This window comes from Symphodus melops (assembly GCF_947650265.1).
Source record: "Symphodus melops genome assembly, chromosome: 18".
Lineage (NCBI taxonomy): Eukaryota > Metazoa > Chordata > Actinopteri > Labriformes > Labridae > Symphodus > Symphodus melops.
In genome coordinates, this window is record NC_136708.1 from 5158968 (window position 1) to 5178225 (window position 19258).

General features: G+C 46.6%; 1 protein-coding gene across 3 annotated transcripts in view; it reads left to right on the forward strand.

The window, feature by feature from the left end:
• The window catches only part of arid1ab (AT-rich interactive domain 1Ab), a 58129-nt gene that overhangs the window by 22348 nt on the left and 16523 nt on the right, over window positions 1–19258 (forward strand). For all 3 annotated transcript variants that reach the window (XM_079368380.1, XM_079368378.1, XM_079368379.1), the window contains exons 2-4: window positions 1540–1761; window positions 5927–6679; window positions 7316–7432. In XM_079368380.1, the coding sequence (XP_079224506.1) occupies window positions 1552–1761; window positions 5927–6679; window positions 7316–7432 (1080 nt within the window). In that variant the 5' untranslated portion in view covers window positions 1540–1551. The remainder of the gene's footprint in view (window positions 1–1539; window positions 1762–5926; window positions 6680–7315; window positions 7433–19258) is intronic.

The window sequence follows — 19258 nt, forward strand, 5'->3', positions numbered from 1 at the left end:
AAAAATCTAACCATATGGATGCCTGTCCAAGTCATCTAATATTCTCTAGTTTGACTCAGATGGTTCCTCTGCGATTAGCTCTTTAGCGTTAGCTTGTGAAAAGTTGAGCATGCAGGTAAGTACGTAAGCAAGCCAGCAAGGTTGGGTTCAGTGGTTAGAGACGATTTCTAGAGGCCTGTGACAACTACAGGCTAATGTTGGTAGAAAACGACACAATCTCGAATGTTATTCTAATGATTGATGTCATCAAAAGCACCAACGTTTTCACACAGGTCTTCAGTCATGTTTTCAAAGCTGTTGAGATCAGAGCTGGAGGAGCGCTGTTGGAGTTGCACAAATCCATGGGCGATGCGTTTTTGACATTTTGATTGTGTGAAGGAGCTGCTGGGTCAAAGACAAGAAATGATCGAGTCTTAGACGTCTAATACTTATGTTGTTGTTTTTGTGGTATTGAAGCAGCTTTTAATGTTTAGTTTAACTCGTATTGAATCAAAGTTTGCAATTCTGCTATGATGACGGCTCCACTACAGACATGAGTTTTTAATGTGAAGACATTAATTTATCAACTGCTGTCAGGGTGTAAAGAGAACCTGCAGAGTTGCTTTAACTGTGCGTTCTGTCACATCGGCGTTTATGTTATGCCGGGGATTCCAGGAAACTCTTACGTAAACAGCATCAGACACTTTATGACCTTGGCTCCAGCTGTTGACAGGCAGGGTTACCTCATTTCAAGCCCCCCTTCTCCTCTTCCTGTGTTCGCTGTCTGGCTGTCCGTCCACAAGCCGGGCCGTCTGGCAAAGTAACACTGCTTGCCCGGGCCATGTGAATCTCCTAGAGTCCCGGGCCAAGCCAAGGTCAGACCCCCCTCCAACACCACCCACCCGGCCTCCGTCCTGACGTGGCCTCGGCTGAGGGGTGGGCCCGGATCCAGCCCCCGCAGACACTTCCACTTCCTTAAGCTTATTTTCATAGAAACCCTCCCCGACGTCTCCGCCGTAACAGTATCCACCCACTGGCACGATGATCTCCTGGGCAGGGAAACGCTCCTGGCGGATGTAGTGGGCTCATTCATTCATTCATGGCCAATTTTTTCCTTTTCTAGTAGGAAAGTAAATCCACTACTGCTTTTTTTCCCTCCCCCTTCTGCTTTTTGTGCTATATTTACTTGATGATACTGTGACTGGTTTATGAGATGATGCTTGAGCGTCTGAAACAGTGGAGCCATTATTTGTGCTCATTGCTGAGTAATGCTTTTTCAAGAAAGCCACTGAAAAGGCTTCCAAAATAACTCTGCGCTATATTTGAACCAGGATCTTTTCCTGTCACATCACTGCAGACCGAACAATGTCCCATCAGTTGCATCATTATAGGGCTCGTTATGGTGTGTTTGGCTGTGTGACTGCAAAGTCTAATGAATGCAAACCTCAACCATGAGCTCTTAAACCAAGAGTGAATGACAGACAATTATCTCTGAAGTCAAACTTGGTACAGGTGTATCTGTTCACTATCTCACCTCATTAAAACTGTCTGTTCCCGCAGCCTCCAAGTCCGATGGACCAGGTGGGGAAAATGCGCGGCCAGCCATACGGAGGACCCAACCCGTACTCCCAGCAGCAGCAAGGGCCTCCGGCAGGGCCCGGACCCCAACAGGGAGGCTCTTACCCAGGGCAGGCATACGGACCTCCAACGCCTCAGAGGTATCCTATGGGGATGCAAGGCCGAACACCTGGCGCTATGGGCGGCATGCAGTACGGACAGCAGGTCAGTAGTTGTCAAGTTTTGCCGGGAAAGTTCTGTGCAGCCTCATTTGGAAGTTTGACTGAACTCTCAGAACTCAGGTGCAGGATTGTGGGTGTTGCTTCAGGAGCAGGGGATTGAACCCACAACCTTTCAGCTGCCTGTGATATCATTCTTTGGACTGTTTTAAAATGTTCAATATTTATGGATCCTGTACAATTATGTTAGTTTTGTGCATCATGCTCCAGATTGTTTTTTTTTTTTTCAAACATTTTGCTAAATAGCATCACCTGCCGCCTCCTGCAGGTATCTTAAACCCATATAAAAACGCGATGATGTCATCAAAAAGGTTCAACGTGACGGCTCCAAAGACGAAACACTTGGCTGTCAATAAGAAATGACTTCACTCATTAGCAATGTGTTTTCTTTTCTTCAGAGACTAAATTAGGATCATGCCGTGTTTGTGTTTTGGCCCTGGTTTTTCAAAGCGTCATCATTTCAACAGTCTCTTCACAAATGGAGCAAGTTCAAAGTGCACCACGTGACCGCTGTTATGTCTGCGTCCGCAGAGAAGTTGGCCGAGTCTCCAAAGATTGTGTCACGTTCAACAAATCAAAACCAGACTTATCTGAACAATCATCAACATGACCTTTGAAATGACCTAATGTGAAGTCTGCTCGGTGCGAACTCTAGATAACAAACGACTGTTGTGCTTCGGGAAGGTGGCGTATAAAAAAAGAGATGACGGGTTAGTCTGGCCTTCGTAGGAAACGTTAAACATTGACAGGGTGTCGCTTAAAATCATCCAAAACGGATGGAAACTCCTTCTTTAGTTGAGGATATTGAACCAGGCTCTTCTTCTTGGTCACAGTGCAGGGCATAGTTTGAAGTCTGGACCACAAGTTAATAAGTTTTTGCCTTCCTGTTAGTCGAGGCAGTCGAGCGTTTATTCAAGCTGTGCCTTAATGTTGCTGGAATGGATGAAGTTCAAGCATACAGGAGATAAACGGACTGCAAAGAGTGGACTCATTAAATGCTCCGACGTTTGGACGAGCTCAAAGATGGTGATGGTGGCATTTTGACAGGAAGTAGTTTTTACCTGACAGGTTACAGACGGAGGTGGAGGCTACCTCAAACTGTGATACGTGATGAAGATAATAATACTATCCTCATACAGAGGTGGGGCAATAGTCCCATCAGTCCATTATCTATACACCTTTACCATTTGGGGTGAAGCGGGGCGAGAGGCGGGCTACACCCTGGACTGTTGGCCAGCCAATCACAGGGCTGACATGTAGAGAGAGACAAGCAGCCACTCTCCCATCTACATATCATGAAACATCAAAATGTCTGATTAACTGAAAATGTGAGTAAGAGATTAATGTATCTGCAGTCTGGTGTCAATTTAACTTGACATGAAACAGTAAATCTCATCGGTCACTATTATTATTATACAGTCTTATTATAGTGTTATTGTATAGTCTTTTGAATCCTTGGTCTACTTCAGCTCATCTTTGCTGCGTTAATGTCATGAATGCACCGCACGGAGTCAGGAAGTGGTGAAGCTGTGAGTTAAATAGCTTTAAATGACTAACACCGATATTTAGCACAAGAAAAGCAAACCTTGTTTCACACGAGTAAGGAAGACGACATGTTGCCTTATTGATCATTTGCCCCATCATTGCAAAATCACAAAACATGTATTCATCTTTCACGACTGACAAACTGAATTTGAGGAGGAAAAATGTTTTCTTTTGCCACTTTCTGATGGCTTTTAAAAGTAAACAGGTTTCTGTTCCAACTTCCCAATAAGTATTAGAAAGCCCCTCGTTGAACCCTCTCAGCCAGGCGGCTTGTTCTAACAGAGAAATGCATGCAGGGAATCCCTCCGAGCCCGGGCCTTTTCTTCCAGCACGTCTGTCAGTGGTCTCCTGCTCATTGTGTGCTGTGATTATCTCATACCGGCCTGCAGGGTGTTTGACCGTGGACTCGATAAGTGCCCTGCAGAGAGAGAACCGCTTCCTTCCTTTTGTCAGAAAAACACACCACAATACAGCCACTTGACGTTGTTTTAAATGTCTTTACTATCTCTGATGTTCTTTGAATTCTGGAGTAGCTGAGAACCTCCCCGAACAACATGTAGCTTTTTCTTTCTTTTTCTTTTTTCCTCGTACCTCTTCTCCTTTGATTACTGTGTTCCCTCACAAGGTCAGGGTTTTTCTCCTTCTATGCTCCTTGAGGGTAATGAAACGCAAACGTTGTATTGAAAGTCTTTCTGCGCCAGGATCGGTTTAGAATATGAATAGATTCATACTGAAGTTCAAGGAGACGGAGTCAGAACTCAATTTTTATTTCGCACGGCTGTAATTTAAAGCGATGCGCCGCTGAATACCTGCACTTAGATGCTTTTCTCTCGTGCTTTGACTGATCAGTTTATAGACAGAGACACTTCTCTCTCCTACACACACACACACACACACACACACACACACGCACAACAGTTGTCTTTTCCCTTTTAATCTCTGAGTAAGAAGACGAGAGTCTGTGATCACACCGCTCAGAGTGAACAGAAACTAAATCAAAGAGGTGACTTATTTGGTTATTTTCTGTTTATTTTTACACTTTTCGAAGGGATCCTGTCAGCGCACACACCGTCTTCAGGTGTTGATTGATATTCCACAGAGGAGCTCAGGATAGTAAACCTGTAGTAAAATCGGAGTTCAGCTGAAAAGCCACGGGTGTTGAGTGGCAGACGACATAATCATGATCCCTTCTTCTTCTATAAAGACCAGTATAGATATTTATATCTGCTCGTTTCAGGAGAATCCCGGTAACGACGGACGCCTGAAGAAAGCGGTGGGTTAATTTTTCAAACTTAAGAATAGTGTTAATGTATTCGCTCCCACACATTTTTTTGTGGCTGTGATATTTTTACCAAGTAAAGATAATTAAAACCTGTTAAGACAGCTTTAGATAAAATAAACAGTGTTTCTCATATGCTCTTCTACAAATGGGACATGAGGCCAAGCTGCCTTTTACAGGCTGGAAAACAGTCAAAGTTTAAGATGTATTCTGTTGCTACTCCATAACGAACCAACCCATTTACTAACCCAGGGTGCATACAAACACACACACAAAATCTAAATGATTTACCCTTCTAACCTCACCGATAATATCTACAGATCAATAATATAATATCTATTATGGATATTTTAGCTTAATGTCTTAATGAATCAAAAAGACGACTGTTACAATGTTTTACCTTCTATGCCCCTTTCTTATGAAACAGATGTGCCACGTTTTTCTTCACAATTAAAAGTACAAACAAAAATCAAATATTCTTCTTCAGTATGAAAACTCCTTAAAGAGACCTAGTGCTTACGGAAAAACAACAAGCAGTGTTGATGCTGAGTCTGAGAAGATCTGTGAAACGTTAAAAGTTATTTTTGATCTTAACGCTTCTGTGCAATACGTAAATTAATAAAGAAATACGCTAACATTAACAAAACCTGTTTTGCCCCCCATTTGATGACTTTCTGACGTCAAGTCGAGAAGTCGGCACCTTATTCTTTTCCGAGTTGTTTTTTCCACTTGAGCAGGTGTTCATGTGCAACTCGGAAACTCGTTTTCCGATTTGTCCGACACCACATGAACGCAGCATTATCAATGGTTTATAACGTCTCTCCTCTGACAGGGCAAATGGCCAATCACAGTTCAGGAATTTTGGCGTAGGTGCCACCCAATCTTGACACGCCCCTGGACCTACCTCTCTGGCAGTTCTTCACAACTTACAAGCTGCTTTCTTCAATTCAGCTTGCTGCTCTCTTTAACTTCCTGACGTCTGATGAAAAAATTCAAACGGTTATAATATGCAGCTGATGGTAACACTAGATATAAAAAGTGACTGCAATGTGTCTCGTGTAGCGAGACAGCAATATGGTTTAACGTCCTGCTCGCAAAACTGCAGGATAAGTGATGTCCCGTTTATTTCTGCTGTTTGATTGGCTCTTAAATCTGTCCGTATCAACAAAAACATGAGGACATTAATCAATAATGTCAACAACTGGTTTTTATCACATTCTAGTTTGCAAAGCGTTTTACTGTCAGGCCAAGCACTTCCCTTTTAAAGGAGGAACTATTGTAGACGATGACTTTTATGAACAATTAGTCTTTCTGTCTTCATGTCTAGATGCCGGCATATGGACAACAGGGTCCAGGAAGCTACGGACAGCAGAGCCAGGGCTTTTATGGTCAGCATGGCGCTCCCCCTCACGCTGGCCAGCAGCAGCCTACGTACCCTGGTCAACCCCAGGGCAGCTCTGGAACTCCTTACCCCCAGCAGGGCCACCCTTCACAACCGGCAGGTCAACATGGGCAGTCAGGAGCTCCCTACCAACAATCCCAAGGTCCCCACGGCCCTGCTCCAGGTCAGCCTCCCTACAGCCAGCCCCCACAGTCCCAGCCAGGACAGCCGCCGTACGTCTCTCCCCAGCAGCAGCAGCAAGCTCCCCAGCAGCAGCAGGGACCAGGTCCTCAAAGTCAGCAGGGCCCGCAGGGCCAGCCTGGCTACCCACAACCCTCTGGACCAGGCCAGCCACCGCCACAGCAAACCCCACAACAACAACAACAACAACAACAACAGCAGCAGCAGCAGCAACAGCAGCAGCAGCAGCAAGGGCCGCAACAACCACAGCAGCAACAGCAACAACCAGGAGGTCCACCTCCTCAGGCCCAGCAACCTCCAGGCCATGGCCAGCAGGGTCAACCATCACCTTATTCCCAGACGCCCCCCCTGCAACAGCAGCAGCAACAACAACAACAACAACAACAGCAGCAGCAACAACAACAACAACAACAACAACAGCAACAACAACAGCAGCAGCAACAACAACAACAGCAACAACAACAGTCACCATATCAGAGGTTTCCTCCTCCTCCGCAGGTATTGTCTCCACACAGAACACTTCCACTGCACACTACGGCTCTACAGACATAGAAGTAGAAGTTGTAGATTGATCTGATAGTTTTATCACCTCGGTCGAGCTGTGACAGCACTAAAATAATCTACATATCTACCGTTTTACGAAGATAAAGAAATCAGTCGTACAGACATAGACTTGTGTTTGGAAGCAATACTAATAAAGATCAGGTGTCTAGGTATCCATAACTGTTTCAGTTCATGCCCCTTACAGTGTTAATGAAACTTTAAAGGGCTTCACAGAAAATAACCTCTAGTGATAAACGACTTTGTTGTTTTTAAACAATTAAAAACATCCATATATGCTTATTGTCTTATTCAATTATTACACAAACTTGCTTAAGCTGTTGAGCAGCTTAAGGAGGGTCTTAATAAACCTTTGAAGACTAACGTGTTGCTTCATCATAAGTTTGATTATCGGGGAATTGAAGAGACCTTAGAAGAAAATAAGATGAGTCCATCACTCGCAGACATGCCCTTCAGTCAGTATTCAAATCATGACTGCCCATGGCACTTTGTGCTATGTTTATCTGTGTCTTTGTACCTATTTACATGTTTGGTATCTATTAAAAAAAATCTCCTCCTTGTCTCCTTAATCAGGAACTCTCCCAGGACTCCTTCAGCTCGCAGTCCAGCGCTCCTCCTTCCAACCAGCCCATGGCTTCCAACAAGAGCAGTCAGGAAGACAGCATGCAGGGCCGGCCATCCAGTCTGCCGGTGAGCCTCCTATCTGTACTTTTTAACGTCAGTCTTGTGCATATTGTGATGGATACTAACAGACTTACAAACAGGAAATGAATGGAATCCGCAAAGTCTGAGGTGCTCTCCATTCTGAGAGGACACCTTCACACTAAGACTGATTAAGTGACTCACTCTAATGACCGATGTCCATTTTCAACTAGAGTGAACGATGACTGACGTGTCAGAACTCTTTAAGAGACTCGGATTCAGATTTCTTGGATTTGAAGTCGTTTTGAAGTTAGAGCGCTCTGTGAGTAAAAACACAAATCAGGCATCAATGTTTAATATGTATACCCAACTGTGCAAATAATTAGCTACCAAAAAGTGGAATCTTTGAAAGGGATTTGATGGACATATTAGCGTGAGCTGTAGTTACTGTGTGCGTTGCACACTACTCAAAAGTAGGATCAATATTCAGAACTTTGGACTGCTGGATTCTCAGCTTTGTTTACAGCTGACTGTTGAAATGACTGAATGACTGCGAGGTGAGACAAACCCAAGTTTGTAAAAACAGCCATGTTGATGACCAGGTATTAGGATATGAATGGCAGTATTGATTGACATTTGTCTTTTAATTAGAGCCAGTAGCGATGTCAATAGGAAGATAATCTGAAGGCTGCTCAGATATCTCAGAGAGTCTTCAACATTAATATAAATGTTGAAGACTACTGTGACCCCATGACCTGATGAGGGGCAATTCTTTACTTCATGATTACATCTGGGTCATCTTGCCCGGGGAAATGATCCATTACATCCAAAAACCCTTTTCATATGGGCACATATGGGAGAGTTGGTGTGCCGATGATGCACAGATGCATCCACAGATGATGCAGCGCTCTGATGTATTGGTCAGGCTCTACTCGTATCTGTAACAGACAAAACTGGAGTCTGAAATCTTGAGTTACGACTGCCAGCTTTTGATTTCCCCTTCAACGTACACAGAGTACACAACAACTGCTGGTTTCAACGCAGAGTTCAAGTCAGCTCAAGCGTTCAGGTTTCTAAAGATGTTTAAAAAAAAAAAACCTGAGAGGGCAAAAAAAACAGATTTCTTGCCAGGAAGAGGATTGTTGAAAGTGAATCAAATCAGGCTCCTGGTAGCCCTCTGGCTAAGATAAAGGTGAGAGAACCCCCCCCCCCCCCCCATCTTCCAGTTAAAGAGGTGTCTCTCTGTAACACGTTGCAGTTTCCATGCCGCTGTTTATAGGTCAGACTGCGGCGCTAACCTCATTCTGGGCCTCAGGGAAGGAGAGTGAGAAATGAGATCATTAATGAAAGAGAATGAAAGTGAGAGAGCGAAGTCGGCGGCGAGGGGAGGAGGAGGAGGGGGGGGGGGGGGGGGTGAGGGATTGAGGGGAGTGCAAGCAAATAACTTCAAATAGTGTGAGTGATTGGCTGGAGTGGGAGACGCTGAGAGGGAGGGGAGGGATGAGAGGTAGCGCTGTCTATGCCAGTAGGGGGATGCCCTCAGGATGTGTTTCCCTCCTCTTTTATTTATTTCTCTCATTTATTTATACATCTCTCTGTGGGCTCCACCATTGGCCGAGCAGGCCAGGCCAGGTCTATTTTTATTTATTTCCCTCCGACTTGTCGGGGATTCCCTATCGGTGCTTTGTGATTGGCTGTGCCAGCCTGTAATCCTGCTAAGGTAGAGATTAGAATAACTTTCTACTCCTCCTTCCTTTTCTCCCCTCGGCCTCCCTGTGGAGAGTCAATGAGAGTGTGCCTTTAAAGTGGCAGACTTCGCTCCAACAGGTGTTATGAGTACACGTGTGTTCTGGGTAGATATGCACCAAACTTGTGTGGCACAAACATTTTACATGTATATGTTAAGAGTAATCCATGGCAATGGGATTAAATATAAGTTTGTGTTCTCTGAAGTAGCAGCATGGTTCAGTGTCAGAGCATCATGCCTTCTCAGTCGTACCTACTTGTACAGTCTGAGTCTTAGCTGAGTCATCCAACGTTTGCATCAGAGGCTTGGCCACGTGCTTCTCTCAAATTCAGAGGAGACAAAAGAGCTCAAGCCTTTCAAGCTTCCCTAACTGAGACCTGTTGAGATGCTGCTGACCCCGCTCCAGGTTGTTTTTTTTTTTTGTTTTTTTGTTTACAGCCAATAGAAAGACGGTTTGTATGCAGATGTTGAAGCGCTCACTCACAGGCTGCAATCATTCACAACTCTCAGAAACACAGAGAAGTGTGACTGGGCTCTCTACACAAAATGTAAACATCATCATGGTACAGAATGAGGGCGTGCAGAGGCTAGATTTGCATACAGGTGTCACATTAATAACGGTGGAAATGTTTGAGTGATCTGACAGACTAACTGCTCACCTTGCTCATTGTAGAAACAGAAAGCGAGTGATACCCAAATATGAACTTGTGTTGTTTAAGAGCAGATGAAGTCGCTCCTGGAAGGTGTTCATACCTGTACCTGTTGTGCACCTCCACTAAGAAGCCAGGGAAGTGTTGGGCACTCTGATCGAAACTCGCCCGGTTTAATTTGACATGAAGATTTTTTTATTTCGTAAGAAGCTGCGTAGATTTTCACCGGTGCCTTTGTCTTAATCTGGCTCGGAACTCGTTTGAATCCCGATCCAGCCACGGCTGAGAGGTAAGCACTATTTAGCTACTTTAGTAGCTTTCACGCAGCGCCAGCCAGACATCACCTCATCCAGAGCGCAGATGGGTCTGTTCGAGCCAGGTGCTAAAAGCCCAGCGTCTGTTAGGCCGCTGTTGAGGTGGGAATAAAGGAGTACAGGAGGCTCTGCGCCGGCTGGAAGGTGCAGGTAGGAAAGCAACAGTCAGCTCGAGAATAGAGGAAGAGGAGGAGGGAAAACACAGGCAGCCATCGTGGAACTAGCTGAACAGGTTGAGCTGGTTCCTGGCTCCAGGACATACATGCACTGTTTAACTGTTGAGTATGAACAACACTGACTGTTTCCTGCAACGGATGCCTTCATAGAAATATCTGAACGCTGTCAGAATCTAAACCGACTTGCAGTGAACACGGCACAGTCGCCTTTGTGGGCTTCAAATGTTTCCTGTGACTTAATAACGTGATTGTAATTTCTCTCTAGGACAGGAAAGAGATAAGAAAAGGGAGTGAAAGAGACTTACTTGTAATTTCTAAATCGAATGTGTAAGGTTATTAACAGGCGCCCGTAGTATCTGATGAAAGGAGCTCTTTATGAGGAGTATACTTCAGGGCTGATGAGAGAATGTCTTTTGATGGGCGCAGTTACAAATTGAAAACAAAAATCTGATGACGTCAAAATATTATCAGGCTGATGGAAAATGTTGCCTGGAGACCTCAAATTATTGTATGAAAATTAGCTTTAGAGATTTGTTGAGTTGACTTTGAAAAATGTAAAAAGAAATGAAGAGGTAGTAAAAGTCAGCTTTAAAAGGGGAATGATCTTTTGAAATGGTGAAAATGAATCTAGAGTAAGTGAGTGGACAGGTGCTGCTTGGCAGAAATCATACAAGTTGGATTAAAGTCAACATGAGAGACACTTTCACAGTGTTGAAAATCCTTCATAAAACATATCTCGAGCTGCTGACAGACATTTTTCACTTACCTGCTTTTATCTGTTTATTGATCGCTGCGTTAAAAAACTGACCTGCAGTCAGTGTGTTACTTGCTGAGGGAGAAGGCACTCTTTCTTTAAATGTGGAATATTATTTTAGTTTGAATCTTACTGAATAAACCCCCGTATGACCAAACTAGTGTGCTACTTCAAGATAGGGGATCAAAACCCAGCGTTTGTTCGGGGGCAGCTCCGTTAGCGTTCAAGCTAGCATGTGAGAATGGATGCAATATTGTTTCTGCAAAAGTGCCTTTAAAGTTTTCACTGAAATGAAAAATCAAGTCCTAGCAGGAGGAACACACACACACACACACACACATATGTATGTACAGCAAGCCCACCTACTCCATTGTGTCTCCAGCAGACCTTTTACAGGCTTTGCTGTCACTGTCTGGCTTTGAAAGTGTCTGGAAGTGACACTTCCTCTCCATGTCAACTCATGAGAATAACCGCCGGACCACCGCTCGCTCGCTCTCCCTCCCTCCCTCCCTCCCTCCCGGCCACCTTCTCTTTCTCTTCCTTCAAATCTTCTTGTTCGCTCCCACGTCTTTTGTGCACCCCTTTCTCCGGCGTGGGACTAATCCCTCTCAGGACCGCCCTCCGGTTGTGATGCTCCTCTTTTCTGATGTGTTTGAATGTGCTCCAGACTCGAGAGGCAGGTCACATGTTGGTCACACACTCGTGCTTGAGTTTGTTTTTTTGCACTCCTCCTGTTACCCCTTGGCTTTTCCAAATAATAAGGGTTTCATCTGGAGGGCTTTTATGCTGAAGGGCTGACTTTATTTCTGCATATTTTCCCGCTAACAATACTGTGATGGAGTAGATTCGGGACCTTTTTTTTATCATACTTACAATTCTAAAGAGTAATTAGTGGGAGGTAAGTGGCCTCTAATGGGAGCAGTTAGTAATGATTTAAGTCATAAAGTCTTCTTCGTGTTTGTTTCTTTGGTCTGAGTTTTCCACCTTTAAATCTACCACAACATTGCTTCCTATTAGACCCCACCCTTTGTATGAATTCAATCTCATCCAGATCAGGGACCACCCACATTACCCCCCCCCCCCCCCTCCCCCTCTCCTTTTAATGACCTTTAATGTTATGTACCAAGCCTCCTGATCTGGAACTGAGGGATCCTACAGCCCTGCTGCCGATCAACTGTGTGTACCCCCCTCCTGCAATCCTCGCTCCCTGCTCAGCCCAGCCCCGCTCTGCTCTCCTCCTGCAGCTAAGCTTGTTTTTGCGACATAGCTCTGGAGCAATCAGCCTGACAAGGCCGGCCCACTTTTCTTTTTTTTTTCTTTTTTTCCCATCTACCCAACCCTACCCCCTCCTCGCCTTTTTAAATATTACTCGTTTTTTTTGCTGCATTTCTCTCCTTCTCTATGTTTTTTATATATATTTCAGTCTCCCGTTCCTCTTTCTATCTGAATTCTCTCTTGCTCATGTGTCCTCCCCCCCTCCTCCTCAACCTCCTCTCCTTCGCTTCCTCGCTCTCGCTCTCGCTCTCGCTCTCTCTCTCTCTCTCTCTCTCTCTCTCAGTAAATCAGCTTTCATAACGCTGTGCAGCACAGCCTTGTTTTGCGAGGCTCTGACGTTGACGGTATTCAGATTCCGGGGCCGGTTTCCTGTTGCTATTCTGGGGCCCTTGCTTCCTGTGTGGACATGTCTTATTCAGATTCCAGGGTGCCTCTCACTCGCTCTCACCCTCCCCTCCCTTCTCCCTCCTCTGAGCTCGTCTTGTTTCTCTCCCCCGCTCCCTCACGCTCACCCTCTTTCTTTCCCCTCTATGTGATTTTTAATTAATGTGCTTGAGAAAAATTCAATCTGCTGACAAAGTGTGTTGTTTTGCGTTTGCTTCAGTGAATTGTTTCTTAGCTCTGCTCAAACCCTGAGCCCTGTTTTTGCTCCTGTGTGCTCACACACACACACACACACACACACACACACAGAGCACTCTCCCTCTCCCTTTTTCGCTCACACACTCTCACACTCTCCCATGCCCCTCCCCTCTGCCTCCATTTCTGCTGGGCTGAGCTAGTTTTGCAGCACAAAGACTGTGGCTGACTGCAGCACTGTCTGTGCTCTCCCACTCTCGCTAGAACAAGCTGCTGAGCCTGGATGGATGAAAGCAGCCCCACAATGAAATTAAGTCTCACTCTATGAAATAAACTCTGTATTATTTCTCCCTCCTCTCCCCTGTTAATTCTCTGCTGCTTGCTTTGGTAGCGCCCTCTAGTCCTGCTTTATGTGTGACAGGAGGAGGGGAGGGGCGCTGCTGCTCCGGAGAACAGGCAGACTGGCTGTAGCGGTCTGGAGTCCCCCCCCCTCCCTCCCTCGACCTCACCCCGAGGCCCCCTCGCCCTCTTGTATCCCAGCACCCCTCACCTCGGGCTGGGCAGCTGCCTGTCTTACTCGGGCATCTGTGCGCTGCCCTGGGACTCCCTGCTACTATTGTGATCTCTACAAAAGGCCCCCCACGCACACACCATCTCCCCATTATTCACAGCAATCAGACCGACCGACCCCCCCCCCCCCCCCCCCAAACGCTCTCCACCGCCTCCCTTCAACTAGCTACACACAGACTGCAGCAGTGTTTGTGCCTCACACACCCCCTTTCTGTGTTCCCCCCACAGAGAAACTCAATTAGGCAAATGTGGAGCGTTTAAAAAAGAACTCCCTGCTCATTGATTAAGATTCATAGTTGGCCTTTATTTTCTTTAAGGAGTGCAGGCACACAGGAATGTTTAAGCAGAGCAGTATTGATCGGCGTCAAATGAAATGTATTTTTTATGCTCGGGCAGAATGAGACTGGTTTTCTGCCGGTTCACTCTTTCATCTCTGACTTCTTTTTTTAGCCGTGTTATTATCCCTCCCCACGTGGCTGCGGGTGATAAAGCAGCAGTGTAATGGTGATCTCTGGGGAGCTGGAGGTTGTAGACATTGTGTCTGTGGCACCGATACTCCAGACAAGATATCCAACCCCAGGAGGGTGCTCCCGAGCTCAGAGCAGCGTGTCACCCAGTGTGATGACACTCACTGTTGCCTACATCTTGGAGAAATAAAACGACACGTTTGACTTTCACCCACTGATTTTTTTTTCTTTTTACAAACACCTCAACAGTTGAACTCTGCCTCATCGTGTGGATTTGGTCGGAGTTGTTTGGTGCACCTATGGGTGGCTCTGACCGTGTATAGAGAGTTTTTCATCAGCCTGTGCTCTGTTTGAAACCCTGTAATGGCTGCTGCTGCTGCTGTGTGAAGCAGGGGCCTGCTTGCTTCTCCTCCTCTCTCCAGTTCTTCCCTCATAGTGGGATGGGAGTGCCCCCTTATGGTTGAGCTCAGCCCTGCAAACCTGGAGCTGGGGCTGTAGCTGCCTCTTTCTAGGCCTTCTATGGACTTCCAAGAAGCCCCTCGGAGCGTCGGGATGCAGGTGGGACGCTACAGGAGAGTGACGGAGAGTAGCAGGATCCCCCAGCTGTCTGTGTTCTCATCGAACACCTGAACATGCCGAGGTCTGGTGACGCTGCAGTGTGGAGTCAGCAGAGCCTGTTTTTTCAAGACTTGACAGGCAAGATTTGAGGTTTGACTGAGCACCTGAAGACTGTCTGTCATCTGTGCATGCAGATGGAAGCGCTTTGATTGTCGTCTGCAGATAACGTGCGACGGAGAAACGGCGTTCACAGGCTGAGCTGAGAGAAAGAGACGAGAGACCCCCTTTTAGAAAAAATGTGCAGAGAAAAAAAATGTCGCTTGATCTTGAGATTTAAAGGGAAGAGAGGACTTTTCCCATGACCCTGTTTCAGATATCAAAAGCCCGCTTTGCCCTGAATGAATGAGTTTGAAAAAGCGCAGCGCTGAAGTGTTCTCAGTGACGAGGCCGACGGCGTATAAACATAAACACGACGGGGGGAGGAAAGACGACCAGGAAGTTCAAGGTTTGCTTGTTTTGCGCTTGTCCACTCTTCTCGTCTCCTCAGCCATCCTCGGCGTAAAGGAGCCGTAGGCTGTAATTAAAGCAGGGGTGGAGCGGGAGAACTGGGGGAGAGGAGAGGGGAGGGGGGGGGGGAGGAACCCGGCTTTGGTGCGTCTGCGTTTCCTGTAACAATGACTGGCTGCTTCTTTTGTAGAAGCTGACTGCACCGTGACCCTGCCAGGCTCACAGGGAGGCCGCCTAGAGAGAGAGAGAGAGAGAGACACACACACAGACAGACAGAGGGATGGCAGCTTCTTGGGGGAGGGAGGGAGGGAGACTGTGTCAGCTTTAATGTGTCACCCACGTGGATCACAGTAACCATGGCAGCCCTTGAGATGCAACTATTTTTCTTCCTCCTCCCCCCACCCCTTTTTTTTTTTTTTTTTACTCCTGAGCTATCACCTCACCACAGAGCGATTTGTGAGCATGTGTCTGGAGTGAGTGAGCTTTTTTTTCCCTTCCCCCCCCCTCCTCCCTCCTCCCTCCTCCTGCTCCCTGTATATTGTGTTCAGCATCTGGAGGCCTGAGAATGAGGAAGCCTGCCAACTCGGCGGCGGTCGGTGAAACCCTGAGGTATGAGAATGACAGAAGACTGGGTCAGGGAGAGTGTGTGACTGAGGGATGAACTCTGCCCCCCTCCACACACACACTCACCCTGCCTCCCTTCTTACCACCACTACCAGCAGATCTAGTTACACTCCCAGTCGGGGTCACACACACCAGATACGTTTCATTATCTCGAGTCGCTTCCTCTTCCTCTTCTTCTTTCTGTTTCTCATAACCTACAAAAAAAAAGAGAGAGAGAAGAAGAAATCGGCTGGCTTGGCAGACTAATGGCTCTGGTCGGGGTTGATTGATTCAGTGAAGTAATCTGCAAATGGAATACATTAGAGGAGAGCGGGGCAGATGACTCAGAGACAGCACAGGCACACTCAGTGAGAGTGGAAATAAGGGAATAACAGGAATAGTAAAGACTTTCTTTTTTTTTTTTTGCACATGTAGAACAAATAAATGTATTTTTATAAAAAGGTTTAAACTGAACTATTTCCCCCTGTCGTTGTTCAAGCCTTTATTTGTTGCCTCTCTTCCAGCTGACAACATTACAAACACTGTTCTGCAGCTTTCTCTCAGCTCTGAAGTTCCATGTTAGGCAGTGCTGTGAAAAACACAAAATGGCTGCCATAGAGAGCAGCTTGGAGCTCCACAGAAAATAGCTGCAGCTCTCTGCTTCTCTCTGCACAACACAGCTCACATGCCTCCCCTCCTTTTTTTCCCCTGCACATACAAAAAGCACTGTTGTTGTTGTTGTTGTTGTTGTTGTTGTGCACTCGTGTCATCAGCTGCTTTAATTGTCCTGCTTTTTAATACTGCTCCCTCTTATACACCCTCCCTCCTCCTCTTCCTCCTCCTCCTCCTCCACACACGCTCGCTCACTCTTACTCCAACTGTCCCTCAACTCCTCCTCATGCCTGATCCACGGCCCCCTTCATCATTCACCCTCTAATGATGAGCGTGTTGAAATAGCAGAGCCACAGCAGCATCCGTATCACCAGCCCTCCCCCTCCCCCTCCTCCTCCTCCTCCTCCCTTCCTCTCCTCTCGCTGTCCGGCTTGTGCAGTCAGCAGAACAGGCTGGTGCTGTGCAGTATTGAGTCGGGAAAAATCAATGACTGCAGAGTGGGAGTAGGTTGGAGCTTGTGTGTGTGTGTGTGTGTGTGTGTACATGATGTTTCTGCTTACCCAGGCTCAGGGATCAGAGCTGTCAGTTGCCAGATACTCACTAAGAGTTCGGTCTCCATGCTGCATACGTGCCGCTTATTTTGGCATGTGGATACGTGCATATCTTTGTAGATTTTATTTTGTAGGGTTAAGTTGGTTTTTTGTTGTATTTGTGCAGTCAAAAAGATTGCAGGTGTTTGCTTGATAATAATAATTAAAAAAAGCCCAATATTGGGTGCTGCACACTTATATTCTTGTTGCCATGGCACCCAAACAGGTTGAGACATCTCATTTCTTTTTACTCTTGTCGTACTCGTCAAAGTTTAATATTCTGGTATCGGGTCCACTGGAGTAAATACCGGTGTGCATCATGTGTATGAAGTGTTGTTGCACTCCGCTCTTTAACACAATATGAACACGATTACACCTCTCTCAACGTTGACAGCACGCCACCGTTGGCTTTTTTTTTCCAACCTGAAAAGTTACCCAACAACCCTTTTGAGTTAGTGAAAGAGACGAGCGGTGTCAGCTGGGACTTGGCTGCTTGTGCTGCTCACGTCACAGATGTGCTGATGCACCGCCGGATTGGTCGAACGCTGCTGTCGGCCGATACGGGCCGCGTGGCACGCACCGCTCTTAGAAGCCGTTGTGCGTCTGTTGTGTTGCATTAATGCAAAGCTGCTGATTGAGAGAAGAGGCTGTGATTGGACAGAAGAAGCTGCCTGTTGGACTAATTGTTTAAATTAGTTTTAAACCGTAAAATGTGGCAACTTGGGGCTGAAGAAGAGTTTTGAAAAAAAACAAAAAAAACAATCAGAATAGATAATTGCCTGTATCATTGTCCCTGATTTTCATGAACGTTGTGTGTGTCTCAGTGTGAGGGTCAGAGGACTTCTGTTACATAAAACCTGCAGCTCTGTTTTAATCTAAACGGGGAGTTTAGATGGAGTTCCTTAAGTTCTAAGGCTGCTGTCTGTGTTTTCTCCTCTTGTCGTGTTGTGTGCATGTTATGTAGTCGTCGACAGCGACCCCCTGCTAACATGCGACTCCCTGAAGTAACTCGAGGAATTAACCCCTGACCTTTTTTGCCCTGTGGTCTGCGCTCTGATCTCTTCAGAGGTTTTGTGCGGCGGCTGCTGCTGCTGAGGTGGTCATCTTGGCGGCCCGCCCGCGGGGTCCTTTCAGATCGCGCGCTCTCGTCAGATGACCGGTCTTGTGATGTCTTGAGTGGATGTGGGGCGGTGCTGCTGGGTGGGAGGTGGGGGGGGGCTCGTGTCAGCTGACGATGCTGGCTTCTGGAAAGAGGATCTGCCATGGTTGTTTAAGCAAAGGAATGCCACGCTGTTTGATCTCTGCTCTCTGCTCCGGAGCGCTCTCTGTTGTTCACACCACGCTGCTCTGCCGTGTTCTGACCTGATTTTACGTCTCTGAACATTAATTGGGAATCGTCCAATGAAACTCTCACATAGAAGCCCCCCCCGCCGCTGTGTTTCGCACGGTTTAGTAGATTCCATATTTCCCGTGTGGGTCAGAGAGGGCCTGCGTTTGTGCAGCCAGGAAGAGGTGGAGGGAGTGCAGAGGGAGGATTGGTGGGTTGAGTTCTGAATCAGCGTTCTCCTCCTGTCACTCCCTCTGGGGTTCCTCCATCAGGTCATGTCCCAAAAATAGCAACGGGCGCTGTTTCAAGTGCAAAACCGCCGGCTTCGGGGCTGCAGCCAGCCTGCGAGTGTGAGATTTCTATGGGAATAGTTGGCCACCTTCCAATGAGTGTTTTTTTCCCCCCTCCCTCCCTCTCATTTTTTTTCCCTCCCTCGACGTGACTGGCAGATGAGCTTGCATTTCTGAGCGAGCACATGGGCTGCACGTGAGTGGCCAGTGTGTAAACATTCACCTTCTCACAAACATGATCATCGCCCGCCGCCTCTCTACCTTCCCCACCCGCCTGTCTGTCTTTGTGCCACAGCCAGCCAAGCTCAGTAACAACACCACATGGCATCAGAGCCGGTGCCCAGCACCAATTATTTCTACCGCTTCCCCAGATGACTTGCTTCAAATGGTTTGTTTTTTTCCCCCCTCCACTTTCTCTTTGCACGCTCAACAAACGGCGCACTCCTCGCCAAGATGGATCATTATCAGCGTTAAAGGCGCGATTTAAAAACAAGCGTAAAAATAGTTCACTGTACCTGAGTGTTTGTTTCTGACATGACAGGACTGGCAGGCCCGCCTGAGAGAGCAGCAGACACTTCGGTGAGGCGTCAGAAGTCTGCTCTCTGGATTTGACTTCACCTGACTTTGACATGACTCTGAAACAAAATGTTCTTTTTCTGTCCCGCGTTTTGTTTTTTTCAGCTTTTCTACCTGATTTCCTGAAAAATCAAAATACTCAACACTACATGCACACCCTAAAAAATCCACACCGTCTCCAACATGTACTCTCTGCATCACAGCGGAAGTTTCCACAGGTCTTAGGAGCATGAAAATGTTTCTCATTGTTCAAAGAAACTGGAACATCCCATTACTACA